At 49.3% G+C, this 26878-nt stretch overlaps 1 protein-coding gene across 2 annotated transcripts; it reads right to left on the bottom strand.

The window, feature by feature from the left end:
• Positions 1–396: 396 nt before the first annotated feature.
• LAPTM5 (lysosomal protein transmembrane 5) lies at positions 397–25923 on the bottom strand. 2 transcript variants are annotated; one of them, XM_021528391.3, is made up of 8 exons: positions 25752–25923; positions 19165–19258; positions 12311–12387; positions 11074–11202; positions 9043–9168; positions 8296–8391; positions 4039–4131; positions 397–1988 (listed from the first exon to the last, which is right to left on the bottom strand). In XM_021528391.3, the coding sequence occupies exons 1-8, from the start codon at positions 25836–25838 to the stop codon at positions 1914–1916; spliced, it is 777 nt and encodes a 258-aa protein (XP_021384066.1). In that variant the 5' UTR covers positions 25839–25923; the 3' UTR covers positions 397–1913. The 2 variants fall into 2 exon arrangements, with proteins under 2 accessions (XP_021384066.1, XP_021384067.1); XM_021528392.3 differs by having other exon boundaries at positions 9043–9165.
• Positions 25924–26878: the final 955 nt, after the last annotated feature.

Genomic DNA, 26878 nt, shown 5'->3' with positions numbered 1-26878 from the left:
GTCCAAGCTCTGGATGAGGCTGGAATGGAGACTTTATTTAAGACGGAGAAAACCCCACTTTTTTCCCACTGGGATGTTTGAAAAGAGCAGGAAATGATCCCCAGAGGGGAGCAGGTGTGGAATTCCAGGGACATAGCAGCACCATCAGCAGCATCTGCAGGGCCTGAGCTGAGCAGAGTCAGGCCACGGATCCTTATCCCTGCTGATAAGGCAGAGAGGCAGGTTTTGAGAGGAAATCAAAACAGAAATATCAGCTTTTCCTTTGCCAGCAGCACAATCATGAGAAAGATCAGGCCAAGGTCAAAGCACCATTTTTTGCTCACTAATATTTTTTAAAAATCAAATTATTTCTTCCTTCACTCAGCAATCAGATACCCTCAGAAACCAGACTCACAGTTTGTAAGCCATTAACATTTTTATTTTAATTGGAACTCGTTTTCCAAGTGATATAAAAGCACAGAAAAATGCATGCAGTCAGGTATGAAAAGGCAGAGCTGGATATTCTGGGTGGCTGTCAATCACCACAAGCAGACAGGGTGAGGGCTGCAATTCCCAGGGATTTTTGGCTGCTCCCTTTGCTGTAGGAATTCTGCAGCTTGAGCTGCAGGGCTGGGTTATCCCAGAGAAAATTCCTTCCCTGTGCATCCCTGTCATAGTTTGACATGGGATTTCCATGTCCCATGGAGCATTTCCATTTTCCATTTTCACCAGAGGGACTGATAAGAGACTGATAAGAGACTGATAAGGGACTGAGTGAGCTGAACTACAGCCCACAGAGAGACTTTCTGGGTTTTCATCCTTTTTTGGAGTGGCAAGAGGTTTTATTGTTTAATATTGTTCATTTTTTTGTGCTGATGAATGCTTTGCCTATTAAATAAGCAGTTTTTTCCACTTTTCTCCAAGAAAATGTTTTTCTTTAGCCAGTTAGGGGAGGAACCACTTGAATTTGGTTTTCTAGAAGAAACCCTTTTAGAAGCTTTTCTCCCAGGATTGCCCTACACCAGGACAATCCCTTAATCCCACTTCCTAAAGGTCAGACTGAGCCAGAGGAGATCCACCATCCTCGTGGCACAGAGCAAAGCTGGCAGGGCTCAGGCCAGCCCTGCACCCACGGCAGCCAAATCCCAGATTCCAGGGACGGCAACCAGAGCCAGGGTCAGGAACCTGGGGTGCCAGGGTCAGGAAATGAAGGTGCCAGGGTCAGGAATTTGGGGTGCCAGGGTCAGGAATTTGGGGTGCCAGGGTCAGGAAATGAAGGTGCCAGGGTCAGGAACTTGGGATGCCAGGGTCAGGAACTTGGGATGCCAGGGTCAGGAACCTGGGGTGCCAGGGTCAGGACTTTGGGGTGCCAGGGTCAGGAAATGGAGGTGCCAGGGTCAGGAACTTGGGGTGCCAGGGTCAGGAACCTGGGGTGCCAGGGTCAGGAAATGAAGGTGCCAGGGTCAGGAAATGGAGGTGCCAGGGTCAATAAACTGAGGTGCCAGGGTCAGGAACTTGGGGTGCCAGGGTCAGGAAATGAAGGTGCCAGGGTCAGGAAATGGAGGTGCCAGGGTCAGGAACTTGGGGTGCCAGGGTCAGGAACCTGGGGTGCCAGGGTCAGGAATTTGGGGTGCCAGGGTCAGGAAATGGAGGTGCCAGGGTCAGGAACTTGGGGTGCCAGGGTCAGGAAATGGAGGTGCCAGGGTCAGGAACTTGGGGTGCCAGGTACAGGAAATGGAGGTGACAGGGTCAATAAACTGAGGTGCCAGGGTCAGGAACTTGGGGTGCCAGGGTCAGGAAGTTTTGGGGGACAAGGCCCCGCAGTTCCCTGGCAGGACGTGGCTGGATAAAGCTGGGAGCGGCTCTGGGTGAGCTCTGGGCTCCGCGGGGAGGGGCAGCAGCAGTGCCTGGTGCAGCTCTCCCCCAGGCCGGGCTCAGATGGTCACGTAGGGAGGGGGACAGTCCTTGGAAGGCAGTTCCAGGGCTTCCTCATAGGACGGCAGCACGGCCTGCAAGAGACCAAAGGTCATGGCATCACAGGGATTTCATCCTGGGGGGCTGAGACAGAGAGTTAGAAATCCAACTTGAAGGAGAAACTAATTCAGATTTAGCTCAAGAGTGCTGTTTTAACTTGTTTTGTCTATAGCTTGCTAAGCTTATTTCATGTACTAACTTACTGTGCTCACAGAAAACCTACAGAACAAACAAAAAAAATTAAAGTTACTTATAAAACCCACAAGTTTCTAAATTAAAGAGAGATAAGGAGGGGCCCCACCAGCCTTAAAAAGAAAACTAAAGCTAAGTTGGAGACACAGCAATGTTACAACGACGTTACTAGAGAACTGCACAGGCTCATAAAAACTGATGAGACAGTTTTAATATGAAACGGGGCTAGGAAATAAATATGCATGAACCTGTCGTGAAACTTTATGCATATGCAAGAGGTTAGGGGATAAAATAGACTCAAGAATTTCAGAGGTGCACTGTCCTTTGGGGGAGCGATCCCGCATGTGTCCAACACTGAAATAAATCAGACCAACTTCACAACTTGGACAAGTGTAGAGTTGTTTTCTTCCACACACCAGGGCTCCTCTGCCTGGTTCCAAGCAGGGACAGGGAACCGCTTGGGATCTGGGGCACGAGGGGCAGAAATCCAGCAGAGCTGGGGCCTGCGGGGCTTGGATCCCCCGTGTGCCAGTGCTGCCCCCGTTCCCGGCACAATGGATGGCTCAAGGCTCCTGACTGTGCGGAACCCCAGCCTCATTCCCGGGGGAAGCTGAGGAATTGTGCAGAGGGGCACAGATTTCCCAATCCCTCAGCATTCCACATCCCTCAGCATTCCCAATCCCTCAGCATTCCCCATCCCTCAGCATTCCACATCCCTCAGAATTCCCAATCCCTCAGCATTCCCAATCCCTCAGCATTCCCAATCCCTCAGCATTCCCAATCCCTCAGCATTCCCCATCCCTCAGCATTCCCCATCCCTCAGCTTTCCCTATCCCTCAGCATTCCACATCCCTCAGAATTCCATCCCCTCAGCATTCCCAATCTCTCAGCATTCCCAATCCCTCAGTATTCCCAATCCCTCAGCATTCCCCATCCCTCAGCATTCCACATCCCTCAGAATTCCCAATCCCTCAGCATTCCATACCCTCAGCATTCCCAATCCCCTCAGCATTCCCAATCCCTCAGCATTCCATACCCTCAGCATTCCCAATCCCTCAGCATTCCATCCCCTCAGCATTCCATCCCCTCAGCATTCCATCTCCTCAGCATTCCCAATCCCTCAGCATTCCCAACCCCTCAGCATTCCGTGTCCCTCCCTCTTTCCTTCCCACCCATCCTTCCAACACTGAAAATCCCAAACTCTCTGACGGAAAAAATGAAGAAAAAGCTGTTTTTAAACACTTTTAGCAATGGAAACCAAAGTCCCGCTGGAATTAACCCCAAATTCCTGGATCAGGAATTTATCTGCCATGCCTGTCTTTCACCTTCTTGCACATTGACTTTAAAGGTTTTATGCAGAAGTAAAATTAAATTAATATATTGTGATTAAAAGCTGATTATTGCCACTTGCTACTGGGGATTTGAAGGGTTGGAAATTCTATCAGATCCCAAAAAAAGGAGAGATAAGGATCACCAGTCTAAAGGATTCCTGTTCATGGAATAAATAAACTTTTCCTCATCTTTCCCACTGCTTTTGAGCCCATTTTCAGGAATAAATTCATTTTTACACCCCTTTTCCACTTCTTGTGGAAATGGTAGTGCAATTCCTGGGGGATTTTTGGCTGATCCCTTTGCTGTAGGAATTCTGCTGGTGGAGCTGCAGGGCTGAGTTATTCCAGAGAAAATTCACTTTTCCACTGCTTGTGACTCCACTTCCAGGAACAAATTCACCTTTTCCTCACCTTTTCCACTGTGCGTGGCTCCACTTTCGGGGTAAATTCACTTTTCCTCACCTTTTCCAGTGTTTTGGCTCCATTTTCGGGGTAAATTCACTTTTCCTCACCTTTTCCAGTGTTTTGGCTCCACTTTCGGGGTAAATTCACTTTTCCTCACCTTTTCCACTGTGTGTGGCTCCACTTTCTCCTCATCCCTCCTGCTGGCCTTGATGAACTTAAAGCAGCTCAGGACACACTTGAACATGTAGGCCTGGAAAAGAGGGAAAAGGGAAGGAAAAGGACATTTTCCCATGGCACTGCAGGGCAGAAAGGGAATTTCCCCTTTTGCCACCAGCCCGGGATTCTCCTGCTCTTTTCTCTGGATGGAGAAATTTGGGACCACGATCCCAGGGCCTTAAATCAGTGTCTACACCTTTCCCTGGGAATGTGATGGGACTGGGATCAATAATTTAGTAAATATGAAGTGATTAATCACAAATTAAACACAGCACGGAGAGCTCTGAGAGCACAATATCCTGGGCAGGAAAGGAAACTGTGGCCTTGATGTCATTTTCCAGAGCAGGTCTGGATTCCATGAATTCAGAACAACGCTGGGATGGGACTGGGATCAGTAATCCAGTAAATATCAAATGATTAAAGATAAAATCCATTCAAACACAACACTGAGAGCTCTGAGATCACAATATCCGCAGGTAGGAAAGGAAATCATGGCCTTGATGTCATTTTTCGGAGCAGGTTGCAAAGTCTGGAGCCCATGAATTCAGAATGGGATGGGACTGGGATCAGTAATTCAGTAAATATCAAATGGTTAAACATAAAATCCATTAAAACACAACACTGAGAGCTCTGAGATCACAATATCCACAGGTAGGAAAGGAAATAGTGGATTTGATATCATTTTTCAGAGCACATTATAATTTCTGGATTCCATTAATTCAAAACACTGAGGTGGGACTGAAAATCCAGTAAACATAAAATAATCTCATCACAACTCTGGGGTGGAACTGGGATCAATAATCCAGGAAATATAAAATGATTAAACATAAAATCCATTGAGACCTCTGAGATCACAATATCCCGAGGTAGGAAAGGAAATCATGGCCTTGATGTCGTTTTTCAGAGCAGGTTACAAAGTCTGGCTGCCTCAGGAAAGCACCAGAGGCTCCACAGAGATACAAGGACTGCCCCAAAAATCCCTTCATTCAGCAAAATCCCATTTTCACACTTCCCTGACAGGACCTTCTGGCACCCCATGGATTTATCCATGCAATAAATGGATATTTATCCATTTTCTGAGGAAAAAGGGTTGATTGAGGGGTTGTGGCCCAGGGAAATAAGCGGGGTCTGTGGGGCTGGCCCTGTTAAATCAATATTTTCCCTGCTCCGAGCAGCACGAGTCGTGTGCCTGGTGTTTGTGTTGGCCTGGGAAGGTGCTCGGGAGCAGTTGGGATTTTCAGGGAACACAGGGAGCCACAGATCCCAAACCTGGGCTGTGCAGCTAAGCATGCCCAGGACAATGGGGGCTGTCTGTGCTGCCGCCAAGCCAAGAGAAAGAGAAAAAAATGAATGAAATATCTGAGCTGAAAAAAATCAATCTCAGCATTCCAGAGATCGGAGGTAAATCCAAACTTTGAGCATCTTTTGGGAATGTTGCAAAACCCTTCCTGCTTCCAAAGCCTCCTCATCCAGAGAGCAAATCTGGAGCTGTCATAGAAACTGGGTAAAAACCTCCACTTATGCATGAAAAAAATCCTAGAAATATAAAAAGTCTTTAAAAAAATAAATCTAAGAAATAAATAAAATCCACACAGAAAAGGAATGCACTCCCTGAGTTTAGTTTCGATATTAAATCATACAAACTACTTCATTCCCTGATTTTGGTTTTGAAATAAAATCATACAACAAAGGAATGCATTCCTCAATTTTGGTTTGGAAATAAATAAAAATCACTCAACAAAGGACTGCATTCCTTGATTTTTGTTTTGAAATACCTCAAAATCATGCAACAAAGGAATGCATTCCCCCATTTTGATTTTGAAATAAATTTAAATAGTACAAAAAGGAATGCACTTCCCGATTTTGGTTTTGAAATAAATCAAAATCACAGGGGATGTTTTATTCCCCTTAATTTCTGCTTTCTTATCCCTGTGGTACTGGAGGCCTTTGTCATTCCAAAGGGAAATAAATTGGAATACTTGCCCACCTGCCATCCCTGGAAGTGTCCAAGGCCAGGCTGGAGCCCCTGGCACAGTGGAAGTGAGAAGAACCTAAAGGTGCCTCCAACCCCCTCAGCCCATGGATTTAGGATCACTCACGGATGCAGAGTGGAATTGCCCTAATGGTGCAATGGCAGCATCACCCTGCCCTTGGAATATTTTTCCATGGAATTCTGAACTGATTCTGCCGCCACAGGTAAAGCAGAGCCAGCCCTCTGCTGCCCTGAGCTGGGAGGCTGCAGGGAGAGAATTCCATGGGATTTTACCCATGGAAGAGGAGAGGGATTGGCACTGGGATTAAAGGATGGGAGTCCTGGTGGCTTTTTGGGGTTTTATTTTCACACCCCACCCCTCCTCTTACAACCCCAACACAAAAACCCACTGCAAGTCCAGCATTTTGTGGGTAAAGCTGTGGAAAATTCCAATTAATCCATTTGCCAGGGCAGGGAGATTCCTGCCAGCTGGGGCTCCGGGTTATCTTTGTTCCGGCTGCACATTCCGTGCAAATGTTAAAAGAGATTTTAAAGCCATGCCTGGAGTGCATCCATACAAAACTCTCCACTCCCCACTGGCTTATCTGGCCCACCTGGAGGGCTCAGAGGAGAAAATGGTTTCCAGCTCACGAGCAGCACTTTCTGCCCAAGTACCTGCAAGACTCTGGTTTTCTTCGTGGGCCTGAAGGTGAAAAATCAGTTCTCTGAGGCACTGAAGCAACAGAAGAATAAGACCCGTCTCTAGTGGAGCTTCCTGAGGCACCAGCAGGGCTTAGCTCCTGGCTTTAATGAACTTTGGGAGTATCAGGGTGCAGAACCCTGCTCCCATCAGAGAGGGCACAGCCACTCACCCACTGAAGGATCTCACCTGCTGCTCAATAATCTCATTTATTTGGGCACTTTACAGCAGGGGACTTTGCTGTGGTTTTTTCGACCTTTTTCTCCTCCTTGACAGGAATGGACAGTGATGATTTGGGGATGTAAGAGGGATTTTGCTTCGTAACTCACACAGAAGAGTAAAGACAGAGATTTGGATAAACCGTATGGAGGCACAGCTCCCACTGTGCCCAAGTGTTGGATTAAGCTTTTTCTGACCCAGAGGTGGGGTAACTGAGAGGTGTTTTAAAAACTTTTATTCCATTTTCAGTCTCATGAGAAGGGTGAGACAATACAATGTTAAAATTCACACTATCACAATCAAAAGCCAACTATTAGAAGCATTTCTTGGCCTATCAGCTTTAGCCACACCGTGCTGTAAATGCCTTCAAGCCAATCACCTAAAATTATCCCTCCTGGGCCCTACTGCACTGCATCTTTCATAGTTCTGCCTCTCCAAAGCATCTAGTTTTATTTGCAAGGCTGTCTTTTGAAACTTGTTTCTAGCTCCACTTCTCTCTCAACAAAGTCTATTCTATGGCATTTCTAAGTCAGCATTTCTTATCTCAAAGTTTCCCACACCTGAGGAGAGCCCAGTGTCATGGGGTGACGTTATGGTGTTTGTATCCCCAGTCGTGTGTTCTGTGTGTGTTTGATAATTCTGTTCTGTGCTTTCAGAACCGACTCAGAAAGTGAAGGTTTGTTTTGTCTTGTTATCAGCCGGCTCACCTCCCTCATGGTCTGTTGTCTAGAAGAGGCTGGTGCTGGCTTTGCTTTGCTTTGCTTTGCTTGCTCTTGCTGCTGTTTTTGCCTTTGCTTTTGCTTGTTAGTTTAGCTCAGCAGTCCAATTCTTTCCCTGGACTGTTTCTTTTCCCTTTCCCTTTCCTGAATACCATCCAACCTGCTCCAGACAGGACCTGGGAACCCCGAGGAGCACCCAGAGCCTGCGCTCTGTGATCTGCAGCAGCCATCCCCAGTGCCCAGAGCAATCCCCAGCGCCCAGACCCGGCGGCCACTCCCAGGAAAGACTTTCTGGATTTGTTCATCTCTGCAGAGTGGTGAAAGGGTTTTTTTGTCATCTGGTGTTGTTCATTGCTGGGGAGTGCTTTGTTTGTTAAATAAACAGGTTCTTTTCCACTTCTCTCAGAGAAAATTTTTCCCAAACCAGGTGAGTCAGGAGGGACTGTGGGGGTTTGTTTTCTGGGGGCTCCTTCCAGAGGTTTTCTCCCAAATTTCCTCTAATCTAGGACACCCAGCAAGGCAGATTTGGGAGAGAATTAAAGCTGAATTTTCCTGGAGAAGCCCCACTTCAGAGGAGGAAGTCCTTACCTTGAGGATGAGCACAGCCACGAAGGCGATGGTGAAGGTGATCATCACTTTGGCATACTCCTCTGCTGGCAGCTTCTCCAGGGCTGGCAAAGAGCCCTGGGGGAAAAGGGAGAAGGTCTCAGCCCAAAACACTCAGGTGTCAGCCCAAAACACTCATTCCCTCTGCCAGGGGCACCCACAGAGAGGGGTCCAAGGTTCAGACAGAACAAGGAATGAGGAATTTTCACTGGCAGCAGCGTCACAGGGGTATTGTTTTCTTCTTGCTGCTTCCACTCCTTGGGCAAAGCACTGTTTAAATTAACTTTTAAAAATTTAATTTCCACTTTTGCCACCAGACTGGGATTTTCCTGCTCTTTTCTCTGGAGGGGGAAACTTGGGACTGTGATACCAGGGCCTTAAATCAGTGTCTCCATCCTTCCCTAGGAATGAGATGATTCCATCTGTTGAAAACAACACTGAGGTAGGACTTATTAAATAAGATTGTTTAATAAAGATGAAATTTGAGGCATTTTCCATGCAGGCAGCTCCACAATTTGCATCCATCAGACCCCTATAAGGAGAAACAAGGTTTATTTTTAAGGAACACAGGAGCTGTCAGTCAGGAGCAGTGCTGGGGAGAACATGGAAAACGATCTTTGTTGTCAAACTGAGCAGCTTGGGGTGCTCCAGAGAAGCTGCACAGCCATGGAATGGGAATTTATAGGAGTTCCCAGTGTGGGAAATGAGCAGAGCTGGCTCCAGACCTACCCCACTGTCCACAGGCTTGAGGCTGAGGTAGGTGGGCACCTCCATGTAGGAGCTGCACAGGGTGAGGATGCTCAGGCAGAAATCCAGCAGCTGCAGCGCCAGCAGGGGAGTCCTGGCGTGGCCCTGCTGAGGGGACAGGAACTGGGTTACAATCACAGGATTGGGTCACTTCTGCAGATTATTCACACTTTACACAGAGCCTGTATTTGCTTCACATGGAGTCTAAGCCACTAAATTCCCTTAAACTCAACCCAAACCTTCCCTTCTGCTGGCCCAAAGAGTGACCAAACTGTTTCTGGGGCTTCATCTGAGCTCCACAGAAGCCCCTGGCCAGAGCAGTGACAATCTCAGTTTATCTCCAGCAAACCCCTCCTGTCGGGGGCACACCCAGAGCCACCTCCCTCAAAGCCAGGAGAAAATCAACATTTCAAGACAGGGGAAGATAAACATCCCAGCTGCCACTGGTTTCCTTCTGCCTCCAAGGATTGCATCCTGTCTAGCCAGGAGAAACCACCTCACATCTGGATTCAGGATCCTAAGTCTTTTCCAAATGAAAGGATTTCATGACAAACCACAGCCCAAGGTTATGATCCTTCATTCCAACCTTCCAGGATCCTAAAGGCCTTTTCTATACTGAATGATTCCATGAAGAATTGCAGCTCAAGATATTGATCCTTTACTCCAACCTAAAGGATTCCATGAAGAACCACAGTCTAAGGTAGCCATCCTTTATTCCAACCTTCCAGGACCCTAAGTGCATTTTCCAACCTAAAGGATTCCATAACAAACCACAATGATCCTTTACTCCAACCTTCCAGGATCCTAAAGGTGTTTTGCACCCTGAATGATTCCGTGAAGAATTGCAGCCTATGATAATGATCCTTTATTCCAAACGAAAGGATTCCATGTAGAACCACAGCCCAAGGTAACAATCCTTTATTCCAACCTTCCAGATCCTACAAGTCTTTTTCATCCTAAAGGATCCCATGAAGAACCACGGCCCAGGGTAAAGATCCTTCATTCCACCCTTCCAGGACCCTAAATGAATTTTCCAACCTAAAGGATTCCATGACAAACCACAGCCCAGGGTAAAGATCCTTCATTCCAACCTAGATGATTCCATGAAGAACCACCCCAAAGGAATGATCCTCCATTCCATGCATTCCTCATCTCAGGAAAGCCAAGAGCCCTTGGGAGGTGCAGAATCTTTGCTTCTTTTCTGCCAGGGTCAGGCTTAAATCGTGAGATGTTATTTCTCATTTGGACTCAGGTGTTTGTTAGTTCTTATCTCTGTCACAGTCCCACAAACCCTGAGTTCTGCAGCACTTCACTCTGACACACTGGAAATGGAGCTGTGCCTCTCTTTCTACAAGGCCTTTTAAGGAGAAACTGTCCAACCAAGAAATGACACCTAAATTACTTTCACTTTTAACCCAATAACCAACCACCCGTGCCCACATGAGGACTTTTTTATCCAATGGCAGAAAACTGCCCAAACCCATGGAGGAGAAGAAGGAGAAGGAGAAGGAGAAGAAGGAGAAGGAGAAGGAGAAGGAGAAGGAGAAGGAGAAGGAGAAGGAGAAGGAGAAGGAGAAGGAGAAGGAGAAGGAGAAGGAGAAGGAGAAGGAGAAGGAGAAGGAGAAGGAGAAGGAGAAGGAGAAGGAGAAGGAGAAGGAGAAGGAGAAGGAGAAGGAGAAGGAGAAGGAGAAGGAGAAGGAGAAGGAGAAGGAGAAGGAGAAGGAGAAGGAGAAGGAGAAGGAGAAGGAAGACCAGCCTCCACCCCACAACCTCTATTTTGCTTCATATAAATATTACCACATTCTAAACCCTCAAACTCTGAGTTTCCCACCCTGTGATATCACACACTACTGTTCAAACTCCATCCCCACAATCCCAGTTCTGCCATTCCATTTTGGAAGCCTCTCCACGGCCTCAGGTCAGTGCAGAGTTCTCCTGGGGGTCAGTGCCTGGCAGCACAGAGTCTGAATTTCTCAGTGAGGGTTCCAACAAGGAGGAGGAGCTGTCACCCACCGTGTGGCCCAGGGAGGACACCGAGATGATCGCTGGCACCTGGATGTAGGAGCTGAACATGGTCAGGAGGCTCAGGAGGAAATCGATGACTTGCAGAGCCAAGAAGGGGATCAGGAACCGCTCCCTCTTCTGAGAAGGAAAAGCAGTGATGGTTATTTATTATATAACCATTGTATTTCGTCACCCTGTACTTTTAAAAGTTTTAAAGTTATTTTAAAAGCCTTCTGATGTTTACATATTTCTACTGGAGTTCTCACACACTGTTCATGTAAATAATGATTGTTTTGCATTCTTCTGTGTGGGAGAAGAGAATTGATAGACTGTTGGTTTGACCAGTGTGGTTGGAGAAGTGGCAATTTCTTCTTCCAATCCACTGTCACTTTTATAATTCTATGTATTATGAAATCAGAAATAAAAGTTACTTCCATTTACTCTTTTGATCTTAGAGAGGGTGTGTGAGTTATTTCGTGTCGTAGTGCGACAATATTTAATGGTTATTTCCATTCCAAGTGGGAAATGAGACCAGCTGGCAACACCTGGAATGGAGCGCCTTCGATGGTGCTCCAAGAATTAACACTTCCCTGGAATTTCTGATTTCAATGACCACTGATCCAGAGAAAACAGGGCATCAATGCTGACTTTTTTCACCCCTTTGGAAAATTTCTGTGAATTCTCACTCTGTGACATTAGCACTTCCTATCAGAGGTGACATCCAGCTGTCCCTGAAATTCACCTCTGCAGAGGGAGAACTGGGTTATTTGGGTGGGGTTTAATGCTTAGAGCTCTGCCATCAGATTCCTGGGGTCTCCAGCCCCAGGCCTGGTCATTCCTCCTCCTGCACTGGGAGATGAGTCCCAGCTGCAGCACGGCAGTGACAGTTCTCTCATGGGACCTGAGTTGCAACAGGGCAAGGAAATGAGGCAAGAAAACCTTTCTAAATCATAAAATCTCCTTTATTTAGCAGCTTCAAATGCAACTCCGATGGAAATTATGCCCAGATTTGGTAAATCTGGGTGTTTGAAGCTTTTCACAGGAACCTGAGGCTTCAAACCAGTCCCTCTCTCCCTCTGGGACCAGGAGACATTTTTAATTTGCCTTTTTTCCTGTGTGATTCTGTGGTTCTGTGATTTTTATCTGCCTTTTTTCCTGTGTGATTCTGGGTGGTTTTCCTGCTTTTTTTGACCACCATTCCAGTGAGCACCATCCAGACCCTGAGGGTCATTTGTGGGAAACATACCTTGAGCACCCCGAGCAGGAGGTGGAAGCTGATGACGAACAACATGAGGATCAGCATGAAACTGGTGGTGATATCAGCTGAAAAGGATAAAAAAAATAAAAGGAATCACCACGTCACCAAAAGATGTCCCAGCTCCATCACACCCCTAAGAGAGGGTTCAACCTGGCACAAAGAATTGTGTCTGTGCAGGAATTACTGCCATGCAGCTGGAATTAACCCTCTTTTCTCTTTTTACACCCATTTTTCATCTCTCTTTGAAGTTCCTGTATCCACCAGGTGCTGTAGGTTGTGAGCTTGAGGGAACCAAGGCCTGAAATGTTTAATATCCCAGGCTACAAAATGAAGTATTAAAAAACCCAGAGGGCTTTTGGCTCTTAGCTCTGAGCCAAATTTCATATCAAAATTTCCCTGAGCTGGAAATTATTTAGAGGCTGGAAGGCAGATGAAGGAACAAGCAGTGAAATGCTGAAGGATCTTCAGAACCTCTCAGAGAAGAGCAGGAATTTTCACCCCAGGGAAGGTTGGGGGGGATCTCTTCCCCCACCCTGCAGCTGTGGGATGCAAGTGACACCTCAAAATGCCATGTGAGGGGGTTTAAGGTGATTTTTGGCAGCTGCTTTTGTTTTGAGGGTGATGTTTCATACCCACAGAGTTCCTGCTCTACCTTTGCCTGGAAGCAATTTTCCCTCCTGCAATCACAGCCTGCCCTGCTGCTGATTCACCTCTCCAGAGGCAAAACTCTGCTGCTTTTTTTTTATCAGTCTCTGCACAACCTTTCCCAGAGCTCCCTCCAGCTCCTTTCCTTCTGTTTCACCTGAGTTTAAATCAGCACTGGCCAGTTTGGGTTCTTCATTTTCTGAGTGCTTCAAGAAAGGGTTTAATTCTGCTAGAAAAAACCCAAAGTTTTAATTTTTCTGTCTTTTTTTTTAAACAGCTGATCCTTCCCATAGGTGCATAGCACTGATGGTCCTTGGGGTCCCTTCCAACTGAGGATATTCCATGCAACTATGAATAAATCCAGTGCCTAATTGTTTTATACACCACTCCCCCACTGTTTTCTCAAGAACTCTGGGAATCGTGCCTGTAGAATCCCAGTCACATTCCAGCTGCTCTGAAATCCTTAACTGCTCCATATCACCCTTTTTTCCCCAGGAAAATGCATCTCCATCTCCCCCAGCTCTGGGTGTTCACCTGGAGCTTTGGTGCCCCTTTGGTGAGGGAAGATTTCAGTGCTTGGGCAGACCCAAATCATTCTTTATTCCCTTTCTATAAGGGGATATTCTTTATTACAGTAAATATTTATTAATTAAATCTATTTTTTTGTTTTGCTTTTTGTTTGTTTTGGGATTTTTTGGCTTTTTGTTTTGTTTTTTCTTTGGTGGAGGGGGGAGTTGTTGCCAAAAGGATAAAATGATTCCTAAAGAAGTCAAGGCAGAGAAACCTGTCCCTGTTTTTCAGGCAGGTGACCCTGACAATGGTAACTTTATCAGAATTTGGACATTTGCTGTGTTTAGGGGGAAATGCAAAGATTCCCCCCAGGCTAAAGGGACACAAATCTACCCCCAGCTCCAGAAAGGACTAAAAATGTCACTGAGAAGCTCTGGAACAATTCCAGGTTTGTTGAAAACCTTCCTGAGCCACATCTGGGCAGGTGGCAGCAGCAGCACCGCCCCTCCCATCCTCCCTCTGCTGACAGAGTTCATTTAAATGCAATTTAAATTCATTTAAATTGATATAAAAGGGATTTTCAATTCCCCTGCTGTCTGTTCTTTAAATCTCCTCAGAAATGAGCTTTGCTGATGGGAAACTTTCAGTGTGCAAAGAAGCTCTGGCCAGAACTTCCTCTCCCCAGCACAAGGAGCCTCTTCCTTCCTCAGGCTTTGGGGAAAAACCCTCTGGGGAGGCTGCAACCCCCCAGGGAACCAAAAAAGCTGATTTTGAGGGGACTGGGGCCATCTGGAGGGGTGGGATACAGGGAATGATCTGAATTATCCACTCACCCTGTACCAGGAAAGGAGGGCTGTGATGGTGCAAAGCAAGGAATCAGCTTTTCTTCATAACCTGATAAAACCCCAGTGAGTTGAGAACAGCACTGAGGTGGGACTGGGATCAATAATTCAGTAAATATGAAGTGATTAAACACAAACCCCATTAAACACAGCACTGAGAGCTCTGAGAGCACAATATCCTGAGCAGGAAAGGAAACTGTGGCCTTGATGTCATTTTCCAGAGCAGGTCTGGATTCCATGAATTCAGAACAACACTGGGATGGGACTGGAATCAGTAATCCAGTAAATATCAAATTACTAAAGATAAAATCCATTCAAACACAACACTGAGAGCTCTGAGATCACAATATCCGCAGGTAGGAAAGGAAATCATGGATTTGATGACTGCTCTTTGATGGCTGCTCCTCCCCAGCCTGTGGGAATCGAGACCCAGAGGAGGAAGAAATCTCCATGAACAGTGAAGAGAGAGCCCCCAAACCCAGCAAACCCCGAGGGAGAGGGGGAAAAGGCATTTTCCTGGAGAAAATCAGGAGCACAAAAAGCAGCTCTGTGGCAGCTCCCTCCAAAGGCAGCCACTGCTGCTCCCACAGGTGTGGGAAAGAGCATTCCAATTGGAATTCCAAGGCAGAACAACAACCCCACCTTTGAGGAACAGGGGAGTAGAACCAAGGCTGGGATGTGGCACACGAAGAGCCAAAGATTAACAGGGAACAGCCTAAACCCAAAACAGATCTTAAAAAAGGAGCCAGACTCAGCCTTTGTGGGATCAGCCCTAAAGGAGCCAATCCCAATCCCATTAAAAACCAGGCTTCCAAAATCTTTTCCCTAAAGGAGCCAATCCCAATCCCATTAAAAACCAGACTCCCAAAGCCTTTTCCCTAAAGGAGCCAATCCCAATCCCATTAAATCCCAAATTCCCAAAGCCTTTTTCCTAAAGGAGCCAATTCCAATCCCACTAAAACCCAATCTCCCAAGGCCTTTTCCCCTGGGTTTTGTCCAGCACCAGCACTCAGGAATTTGCCCAGAGAGGGTTTCTCTCCTTATCCCAGGATTTTCTGAGGTCCAGCACAGACACATTTTCCTGCCTTTCTCTCTCCATGGGCTCCTGCTCCAGCTCTCTGGCAGGATCCCTAATTAATTGGGAAGCAGCCATTGCCAGCTAATTGCCCAGCTGGATTTTCCAAGCAGAACCTGGATCAAACCCCCCCTCAAACAAAATAACAAAGAAACAAAACTTCCACAACCCCGCAAACACAAAGCAATGGGAAGAAAAGAAAAACCAAGGGAAAACAACTTTCCATGGGCTGGCTGCCTCCCGTTTGTTCCCAGGAAACAGAGTCATCCTCCCTGCTGGCACCAGGGGTGTCTTGGTGCCATGGACAAAAACCCAAAAAAACACAACCAAAAAAAAATCCTCAATTCCAACCCCCCAAACAAACAAACAAACAAAAACCCCCAAACAAACAAAAACCAAAAAGCCAAACAAAAACACAAACAAAACCCCCAAGCAAACAAGAATCCAAACCAACAAACAAAAAACCAAACAAAACCCCAACAGAAAACCAAAATACACAAACAAACAAACAAAAAAAAAACCAAACAAAAACGATCAAACAAAACCAAAAAAACCAACCAAACAAACAAAACTCCCAAAACTACAAGCAAAAACAAAACAAACACCAAGCCAACCCAACCCAAAAACTGCCATGAAACAGCAAAACAAACAAACCCTGAAAGAGGAAGGAAACACTTGAGGTCACACGTGCATCATGTTCCTCAATTCCCATAAAAATTGGAAGTGGGAACACGTTTTACAGGGATGGATGGATGATGGATGATGGATGGATGGATGGATGGATGGATGGATGGATGGATGGATGGATGATGGATGGATGGATGGATGGATGGATGGATGGATGGATGGATGATGGATGGATGGATGGATGGATGGATGGATGGATGAATGAATGGATGGATGGATGGATGGATGATGGATGGATGGATGGATGGATGGATGGATGGATGATGGATGGATGGATGGATGGATGATGGATGATGGATGGATGGATGGATGGATGGATGGATGGATGATCGATGAATGATGAATGGATGATGGATGGATGGATGATGGATGGATGGATGGATGGATGGATGGATGGATGGATGGATGGATGATGGAGGGATGGATGATGGATGGATGATGGAGGGATGGATGATGGATGGATGGATGGATGGATGGATGGATGGATGGATGGATGATGGATGGATGGATGATGGATGGATGGATGGATGGATGGATGGATGGATGAATGATGGATGGATGGATGGATGGATGGATGATGGATGGATGGATGGATGGATGGATGGATGATGGATGGATGGATGGATGGATGGATGGATGGATGGATGATGGATGGATGGATGGATGGATGGATGGATGGATGGATGAATGATGGATGGATGGATGATGGATGAATGGATGGATGGATGGATGGATGCTCCCTGAATCCTTGTGCTGATCCCAGAGATGGCTCTGGAGCCTGCTGTGTTATTCCCTGCTGTGTTATTCCCTGCTGGATCATTTCCTGCTGTGTTATTTCCTTGGAAAGCTCTGCAGAAGGGGTTTGCACCTTGCACTGGGGGCTGAGCTGAGCACAGCAGCCTCCAACCCATCCACAGGAATATTTGGGAATATTGCTCCATGGGAAATGTGAGAAGCATTGCACTTCCCCTTGCTTGGGTTCCTCTCAGCAGGACTCACCTAAATTCCCGTTTTTTGCTCACTGATACCCTTCCCCTTGGAACTGGGTGATTAAAATCCCTTCCACTCTGAACATTCCATGATTCTCTTGGATGAACCAAACCTTTGAGTGCTGATGTCAAACACCCTGGGGATCCCAGTGCTGCCTCTTTCCTTGGAAAAACGTGAATCCAGCTTTTATTACTTCACCAGGCAGTGCCTATTGCTGGTGTGGTGCTTTTCCCTATTTCTGACTCCTGTCCTGGGGACAGGAGGGTTTGGAATGTGCAGGAACCCATACTCAGCCTCCTTTTCCTCCACATACAGGGAATTTTCAGCTCTGGAGAATCAGGGAATAGCAATTCCTGGCTGCCAGGGGTTGTGTTTTCTCTCCATGGGCATGGATGGGGCAGGGAGGGGGCCTGGGTTCCTTCTTTTGCTCCCAGCGTTCTCTCAGATCGTGGTTTTTCACGGGGAAAAAGAACTCAAGAAAGGAAAATCCACCTGAACATTTTTTTCCAAACAGTTCCGGCAGAACATCCTGGTTAGGCAATATTTGAGGGATTTGTTTTCTTAGATGGCAGCTCATGAGGCTGCTCCATGTCTTTGCAAGGATCTGAGCTGCTTCCTCCTGGAGGAATTAAATTCTTCAGGAACTGTCAGCTATGGGATAGCTTGGCTGCCTCTTCCAGCCACCAATGCTCTGGAAAAATACACCAGGGGCTGGGAAAATCTGGGAATGGGGGCCATGGGGAGGGAGGGGTGGTGTGAGTCTGTCCAGTTGAGAGGCAGGAGAGCCACAGGACTGGCTCCATGGGAATGGCTCCATGGGAATGGCTCCATGGAAATGGCCCCATGGGAATGGTCTCATGGGAATGGTTCCACAGGGATGGCTCCATGGGAATGCCTCCTTGGCAATGGCTCCATGGGAATGGCTCCATGGAAATGGCTCCATGGGAATGGCTCCATGGGAATGGCTGCATGGGAATGGCTCCATGAGAATGGCTCCATGGGAATGGTTCCTTGGAAATGGCTCCATGGGAATGGCTCTATGGAAATGGTCCCATGGAAATGGCTCCATGGAAATGGCTCCATGGAAATGGCTTCAAGGAAATGCCTCCATGGGAATGGCTTCATGGAAATGACTCCATGGAAATGGCTTCATGGAAATGCCTCCATGGGAATGGCTCCATGGAAATGGTCCCATGGGAATGGCTCCATGGGAATGGTTCCTTGGGAATGGTTCCTTGGGAATGGTTCCTTGGGAATGGCTCCATGGGAATGGCTCAATGGCAGTGGTTCCACGGGAATGGTTCCACAGAAATGGCTCCATGGCAATAGCTCCATGGAAATGGTCCCATGGAAATGGTCTCATGGGAATGGCTCCACATGAATGGCTCCATGGCAATGGTTCCAGAGGAATGGCTCCTTGGAAATGGCTCCATGGCAATGGCTCCATGGGAATGGCTCCATGGGAATGGCTCTATGGGAATGGTCCCATGGCAATGGCTTCATGGGAATGGTTCCATGGGAATGATTCCAGAGGAATGGCTCCATGGCAATGGCTCCATGGGAATGGTTCCACAGGGATGGCTCCATGGCAATGGCTCCATGGCATGGAGGGGTGTTGGTGTGTTGGTGGCAGTGTCCCACAGCCCACACATCCATGAGATCAGTGTGGGGTGGGAGTTGTCCTCTCTGTCCATTGAGGAATTCTGGGACACTTCAGTGTTTCCCTGGAAATGCCCAGAACGTGAAGGAGGTCAGGAGTATGTGTGAGGCTGGAATGATCCACAGCTGGGGAAAAGGGAGAGGAAGGGAAACCAGGATTGCCAGGGGAACCCACAGGAGATTCCAGGGGAGCTGAAGGACTCTGCAGGTGCTGCAGAGTTTGGGCTGCTCCTCTGAAATAAAAATTTCTCTGGGCTCCACATTGATCTCCAACACAGCCTCGGCCTAAAGCAAACCCTAAGAGAGCCTAAATTCCTTCCTGAGCTGTTGACCCAGAATTCCAAATTCCTTGATGGGAAAGGCAGAGAAAGCAATGCAAGACTGAGGGACCCTTCCCTGCCCCACAGCTGCTTCCCAATATTCCCAGGACCCACCAATTCTGTAGTAATTGTTGTCCAGGTCTTTGCAGAAGCCCTTCCCATTGGCCACCTCCAGGGAATACTCGATCAGCAGCAGGATGCTCATGACCTGGAGAACAAAGCAAAAAACACAATTCAGGGACCTTGGACCCAATTCCCAGCAGTCAATTTATTTCCAGGGAATGCTGGATGGATGCGTCTCCAAGTGAGCCGAACACAAAGCGTTTAAATCCCAGGAAATTCTGAGACAACAGCTATTAGTTTATTAATATTTTGGATATAACTGCCAGCAGAAGGAAGATGGAGAAATGACAAAGGCAGCGAGTTTTGTTTCAATGGTTTTTATCCTGGTTTCATGTTTTGAAATTGCCTTTTGCTCCAGAGTCTAGGAAAATGCAATACCAGTATTCCAAAGAGTAAAAAGAAACACAAAAAAGATGAAAGATCTCCCTGTAAGAGCAGCTGTGCCACTCCATTGACAAAACCATCATTTTCTTTCCCTTATTTGAGGAAAATCTCAAAATGTTCTTTTTCACATTGAACTGGAATGATTTTCCCCAGGTTTTCCAAGTGGACCATCAAACCTCAAGCCTCCAGGTCTCATTCTGTCTGGACCTTAATGAGCTGGGAGATGGAGGGAGGTCCAGAGCTGCAGGCTCAGTCCTGGCCCTGAACTTCTGCACTCACCCAGGGATGTCTGCATCCAGCTTAGGAGATTGCCATGGAATCAGGGAATCCCAGAAAGGATGGAACATGCTGGGTCATTCCCTGCTGGGTCATTCCCTGCTGCCGTCCTGGGAAATCTCTGCAGGAAGGGGTTTGCACCCTGCACTGGGGGCTGAGCTGAGCAGAGCAGCCTCCAACCCATCCACGGGAAATATTTGGGAATATTGCTCCATGGGAAATGTGGGAACCATTGCCCACATTTGGAAGGGATTTGCCCATGGGTAGGAAGGGATTGGAAAGCTCATCCCATCCCACTCCTGCCATGTGCAGGGACACCTCCCATTGTCCCAGGCTGCTCCAAGCCCCAAAGTCCAACCTGGCCTTGGGCACTGCCAGGGATTCAGGGGCAGCCACAGCTGCTCTGTCCATCCCTGAGGGTGTCCCTGGCTGTCCCTGTCATCCCTGAGGATGTCCCTGTCTGTCCCTGTGTGTCCCTGTTTGTCCCTGTCCATCCCTGAGGATGTCCCTGCGTGTCCCTGTCCGTCCTTGCCTGTCCCCATGTCCCCCTGTCTGTCCCTGGCTATCCCTGGCTGTCCCTGGCTGTCCCTGTCCATCCCTGAGGATGTCCCTGTCTGTCCCTGTGTGTCTCTGTGTGTCCCTGTCCATCCCTGAGGGTGTCCCTGTCCATCACTGAGGATGTCCCTGCGTGTCCCTGTCTGTCCCTGCCTGTCCCCATGTCCCCCTGTCTGTCCCTGGCTGTCCCTGGCTGTCCCTGTCCATCCCTGAGGATGTCCCTGTCTATCCCTGTCCGTCCCTGTGTGTCCCTGTCTGTCCCTGTCCATCCCTGTGTGTCCCTGTCCATCCCTGAGGATGTCCCTGTCCATCCCTGTCCATCCCTGTCTGTCCCTGTGTGTCCCTGTCTGTCCCTGTCCATCCCTGTCCATCCCTGTCTGTCCCTGTCTGTCCCTGTCCATCCCTGTCCATTCCTGTCCATCCCTGTCTGTCCCTGTGTGTCCCTGTCCATCCCTGAGGATGTCCCTGGCTGTCCCTGTCTATTCCTGAGGGTGTCCCTGTCCGTCCCTGTCTGTCCCTGTCCATCCCTGTCCGTCCCTGTGTGCAGGAGGGCAGAGCAGCCCCAGCTCTGCTCCAGGCCCAGCTCTGCCCCAGAGCCCCGGGCAGGGGCTGAGCCCAGGAGCTGCCCTGGGCAGTGCCAGCCCTGAGCAGAGCCCAGAGAGGGGCTGGAGTCTCCTCCCGGGGACATTCCAGAGCCACAGGGACACCCTGCTGTGCCCTGAGCTCTGGGATGGCCCTGCAGGAGCAGGGAGTGGCACCAGTGTCCCTGGGGTCCCTCCAGCTGCCCCTCTCCGTGACCCTGAGCCCTCTGGCCCTATCTGCCCCCCACATCAGCACCTGCTCAGGCAGAGCTGAAGCAACTTTTCCACCAGAGCTGCACCAACCTTTCACCTCAACCACAGCCCGAGCAGCGCCGCGGGCGAGGAGGAAGTGGCACTGCTGTGGTCTGGGCTTGCGTTTGCAAACTGGGGCTGCTGGAACAGCCCAGAGCCAGCTGCTGCACGGGCTGGGGCTGGGCAGAGGGTGGGTCTGGGTTTTCAGAGGGATCCAGACACGCTTTGGGCAGCGGGGATGCCCAGCCAGGGGAGCTGTGCTGCCCTTGCAAAGGAGCTATGGGAGGGAAGGCTCTGCCCTGTCCCAGAAAGGGGGAAGCGAGGCTGGGAGGTGACAGGAGCTGAGCACAGCCCCTCCCTCTGCCTCTGTGTCAGCCGCAGAAGACCTAGAAATAATTTCAAACCAAATTCACCAACTTTCTGAGCCCCCAGCTGCAGCATCCGCAACTGTGGCGCTCCCAGCCACGCTGGGCTGTGAGGGGGCTGCGAGCCCCGGCCCACCCCGTCCCTCTGAATTTAAAATTCTGTCCGGAGTCTGAGTGAGAAGGAAGGATGTATCAGGTTTTCCCTGGGCCTGTCTGATACCAGCTTGTTCAAGAGTCACTCTGCTGTCTTCCCTTTTTTTTCAATTAAGTAAATGAACTTTGCAATTTGCTCATGAGCTGGCAAGAAAAAGAGGAATATCCAGATCTCATTACACGAGGACACGACAAAGTTAACACGAGTTCAGCTTAATGGAACAGTATTTCAGCTCCCAGGGCAGCTCTGAACCCTGTCAAGGATGAAATTGCATCGATCTAAAGTGTCTTTACAGCTGCTGGCACCCCTTGGGAGGAGAGGGATCTCTTAATGAAGACGCATGGAGATCACACCTGACTGCAAGGTGGCTGAGAGGTTTCATGTTCAGGCTCCCAAACACTTTTTGCTGCCTTTATTTCTGCTGTTGGTCCAACCCCTCAATTGCCAGCTTGGGAAATACGGGCAGAAATTGATCTTTCAGGTTCCACTTAAAAGGAGGCCTGAGCAAAATGGATAAGCTGGGCCCTAAATATCAGTTTTATTCTGAAAGAGGAGTGGGTGAGAGCAGGACAGCAAACCCCAAACTCCCCCATCCCATCCAGCAGATCCAGAGGCTGAAGCTGAGCGTGAGGAACCCTCTCTGATGTCTGCAGAGAAAAACGAGGCCCTGGTTTCCTTGCTGGTGAGGAAATGAGCCACACAACCCAGACCAAGTGCAGTCACACAAGATAAGGACATGGCAGGAAACCCCAGCCCAGCCTCAGAGACTCGGGAGACTTTTAAGGCAGAAGTTGGTTTAAAGTTTTCCATCTTGTGTAGAAAGAAAGAAGCACTGAGCTGTGAGCCGCCAGCAGAGACCTCCAGGCCTTTCCCTTGGCATGGAGAGCCAGGCCAGCACAGGACACCCTCCAGCAGCTGGCTTTGGCACGCTGGGGAGCCTTCCTTATTCCTGCAGGGCATGCACATCCAAGGGGACAAACCCTCTGCAGAGGGGCCTTTTGGGAGGAAGAAATAGGAGGATGGATGTGGTGCCTGCCCTGCACTCCTTGCTCAGCTACTCCCTCTGCAGATCCACCCTCAGCTCCCACAGAAACCAAAACCTCATTTCACACAGAAAAATACCCAGTTCCCTTAAATCAGAGGATTTCACTTCCAGGTACTCAACTCCCCTGATCTCTGATCCCTGATCTCGTGGAGCTGGAACTTCTGGAGTAATCCCCATCTTCTTGCTGCCTGTCTGCAAAGGAAACTTCACAGTTCTTGGTAGAAGAAATCTGAATCCCCAGAAATGGACGGCTGGAGCTGGGCCAGGGCAGGGCAGGCTGGAGCTCAGGGAAAGGTTCTTCCCCCAGAGGTGCTGGCACTGCCCAGGCTGCCCAGGGAATGGGCACGGCCCCGAGGCTGCCAGAGCCCCAGGGATGCCCAGGGTGGGGCTGGTGGGGGTCTGGGCAGGGCCAGGGGCTGGACCTGAGAATCCTTGTGGATCCCTTCCAGCTCGAGACATTCCAGGATTCCATGATACAGAATATTATGAAATAATGTAGGACTGAGATAAATCCAGTCATTAAATCAAGGGAGATAAATTAGAGTGACTTGAAGGCAGAATCTGACACACAGAGCCCCCATTCCCTGGGGACAATCCTGCTGCAGCTGCAGAGGGGTTAAACTGCTCTTAGAGGCCATGTTTGGTTTGTTGTTTTTTTCCCTGAAATATTTGCAGCTTGACTGATCTCCAGGTGATTTATCTTTTTGCACGTGGCCCTGCTCCTCTTCTGTTTCACAGCAGGGGTTTCTGCAAGAGGATCTTGAAACCGTGGGGAACAGGAGCCACTGGGGACAGGGACAAGGGACAGGGGACAGGGACAGGGACAGGGATGGGGACGGGGACAGGGACAGGGATGGGGACAGGGACAGGGACAGGGACAGGGACAGGGGACAGGGACAGGGGACAGGGACAGGGACAGGGACAGGGACAAGGACAGGGACAGGGGACAGGGACAGGGACAGGGACAGGGACAGAGACAGGGACAGGGACAGGGGACAGGGACAGGGACAGGGACAGGGACAGGGACAGGGACAGGGATGGGGATGGGGACAGGGACAGGGACAGAGACAGGGACAGGGACAGGGACAGGGACAGGGATGGGGACAGGGACAGGGATGGGAACAGGGATGGGGACAGGGATGGGGACAGGGACAGGGTGCTCTGGGTGCTGGGCTGTTCTGGGGACACCAGCACAAAAAACACCGCCCAAAACCACTGCCCTGTCAGAGCTTCTCCTTTTCTCTCTTGAGTTTCCAAGTGGCTCTTGTGGCAGCCGGGGATGAAGTGAGGAGTGCTTTGAGTTCTCATTTGGTTTCCTTTCACAACATTTCATCTTCTCCTGCTGCCTCCTTGGTCGATTTGTTCCAGGAGAAGCAGCTCAGGCTCTGTGGGACCCCTGGGTCATCCCCAGCCTGGTGAGAGCTCAGTGAATGCCACTCTGAGCTCACCTGAGTTGTGTCCAGAGGTGAGGACAGGACCTGGGAGGGTTCCAGAGGGGAATTTCTGCTCTGTGAGTTACAGAGCTGCCAAAGAGAGGAGCTGGAGTGCAGCTGAGGCCAGACAAGGCTTCCCAAGGCTCCTCTGGCTCCAATCAAGGAGCAGCAGGAAGGGAATTCTGTTCCTGCACTGGAACAGGTTTCCAGCCCTGATCTTAAATCTCTCTGTCAAACACCTTGAGGCCTGAAGAGCAGCACAAACTCCCCAGTGCTGTCTTTGAAAGTCACCTGCAGGTCACCTCCTCACAGCCAGTGGAGTTTGCTGATCACACATCCCTGTCCCCTCCTCACTGCCCCCCTCCTCCCCGTCTGCTCCAGAACGCCCAGGATTTATTCCAGTTGTCTCTGAAGAGATCAGCAGCGAGGCAGAGCTGATTTGTGGGAGGGGAAGACCTTGCCACAGAGACTGAGAGCTCCTTGGTGGCACTGCTCTCACCCAGCACGGCTGGGATTCATCCCTGGCACCTGCAGCAGGAATTTATCCTGATCCAAAGCCCCAGCACTGATGGAACAAATTAGTGAAGGTATAAATCCCCTTTTCCCTTCCCCTCCCCCTGCCCAGCTGCAGCTGCACCATCAGAAAGGGAGAGAAGAGGAAGGGGGGAAAAATGATTGGTATTGTGTGATCGCTCTGAAACTAAGACAAGACTTATCCAAAAATTACCCCGGTTTCCAAGGGCAAGAGGGATGGTACAGTTCCTGCTGCTCCAGGGAAGAGGGGGGACCGTCCTGTGCCACAGCTGCCATTCCCATGGGATTTCTGCAGGCTGCAGGTCCCCAGCTCCCGCTCTGCTGTCCCAGGGACCTGTGAGAGCCCCGTTACCTCCCCAAGGGCTCCCAAATGCTGACTGTGCACACCCAGAGCAGCACAGGGATTATTTTAATAAAGCAGCCATGCAAGCAACCACATCCTCAGGGTGGCTGAAAGCACCTAAAGCCCCTCAGTGCAGCCAGGAGCGTGGGAGAGAGGGGTCTCCAGGCTCTCCTGCTCTGCCATCCCTGCCCTGAGCAGCTTCTAGACACAGCCATGATCCCAATGGAAACCAAAAGAGACCCAGAGGAGGCAGCTCTGCCCATCACCCTCTGCTCATCCAGCCCCCAAATCCCTCCAGTGCCCCATTCCCACACTCCCACTGCCAGTGCTGCCCTTTCCCACCCGGCAGGCTCTGGATTCTCTCAGGTAGGAGCCCTGCACTGAGCAGAAAATCAGGAAGCAGAGCGAGTTTCCCTGGGCTCCAATTGGCAGAGCCCGGAAAAAATCATTCAAACCCCCACAGTGCAGTGAATTTCACTTCTCCCTGTCCCCCACCACCTTTTGTTCATCCCTCTTAACTCACTGGGTTTTCCTCCTGGGAACAGAGAACATTCCAGTGGCAGGGAACCCTGTGACCAAACCCACAACAATGCACCTCCTGGAGAGGTCCCACCTCTTTTCCTGTCTCCCTGTTCCTGCCCCCTTGTAGGACTCACCATGTGGAAGATGCCCAGGGCCACTGTCGCTGTCTTGATGTTGAAGCAACAGCATCTGGGGGGCTCGGGTGGGGTTTGGGCAGTCATTTTCGGGTCCCTCTGAGCACTCCTGAGTTAATGAGGTTGGATTTGCAGCCACCCCACAGAAAGAGAAGTGAGAGCAGCTCGGCTTCCTTCCTGCTCTCTGAATGTGTGAAGTCATCTACAAAGTCACATGAGGCCTTTGGGTTTCTCAATCACAAAGAAAGCAAAACTGGGGGGCTTTCTGAGCACATCCAGCTGGGAAATCAGGGCCCCAGTGCTGTGTCCAGCACGGGGTGTCGGGAGAGGACCATCAGGAGCAGCACGGGGCTTTGTCCTGCAGAAATCCTCAGGAACAAAACAGAGGCCAGGAATTTCACCTCAAACTCACCCTGCTGTTTTTGCAATGAAGCCTCCAAGTTCCTCCCTTTGGAGCTGTTCCCTACCAGCAAAGGCATCATTCCCTGGAAGTGCTGCTGGAGCAGCCTTGGGCTCTGTGAGGAGGAGGAGGAGGGCAGAGGGTGTCAATGCCTTTTTGGAGCTACCTAAAACCACAGGCCAGACAGACTTAAGGGAATAAAAAGCAGTCATATTTATTGAAGGGCCTCCAGGTACATTTAGGGCAGATGAAGCTCCCCAGGGGCTACACCCAAAAATGGACCATGGGTCACAGGTTTGGGCCATTTGCATATTGGGGGTTAATCTTCCAATTACAGTTTCAGGTAATGAAGTTATTCACTCCAAATTTGCTCCCCCCAAACTCACTTTTGTTTCCATCTCTCAGGCCCTGAGGCAGTGATGTGTCCTTGATTGCCAGGCCTGGAGAGGAATTGTTGTGTCTGCCCAAAATGGGGAAGCAGCAGCTCACACTGCACGTGGAGTTTGGAGTTATACACTGCAGAACTGCAGGATTACAAATAGATGAAAAATATAACAGCTAAAATCCTAATGCATCAGTGTTGGCTGAGGGATCTGCAGCTCTGGTCCCAGCTCCTGGGGATGTGATTTGTGGCCTCATCTGCTGGGAATGAAACCAGTGGGATCTGAGCGTGGTGGCTTTGTCACTGTGCAGGACATCGGGGTGTTCCTCCTCCTGAACTAACCAA

The sequence above is a fragment of the Lonchura striata genome, chromosome 26 (assembly GCF_046129695.1).
Source record: "Lonchura striata isolate bLonStr1 chromosome 26, bLonStr1.mat, whole genome shotgun sequence".
NCBI classification, from domain to species: Eukaryota; Metazoa; Chordata; class Aves; order Passeriformes; family Estrildidae; genus Lonchura; species Lonchura striata.
Note: the sequence above shows the minus strand (reverse complement) of the source record. Positions and strands in the feature narration are given on the sequence as shown.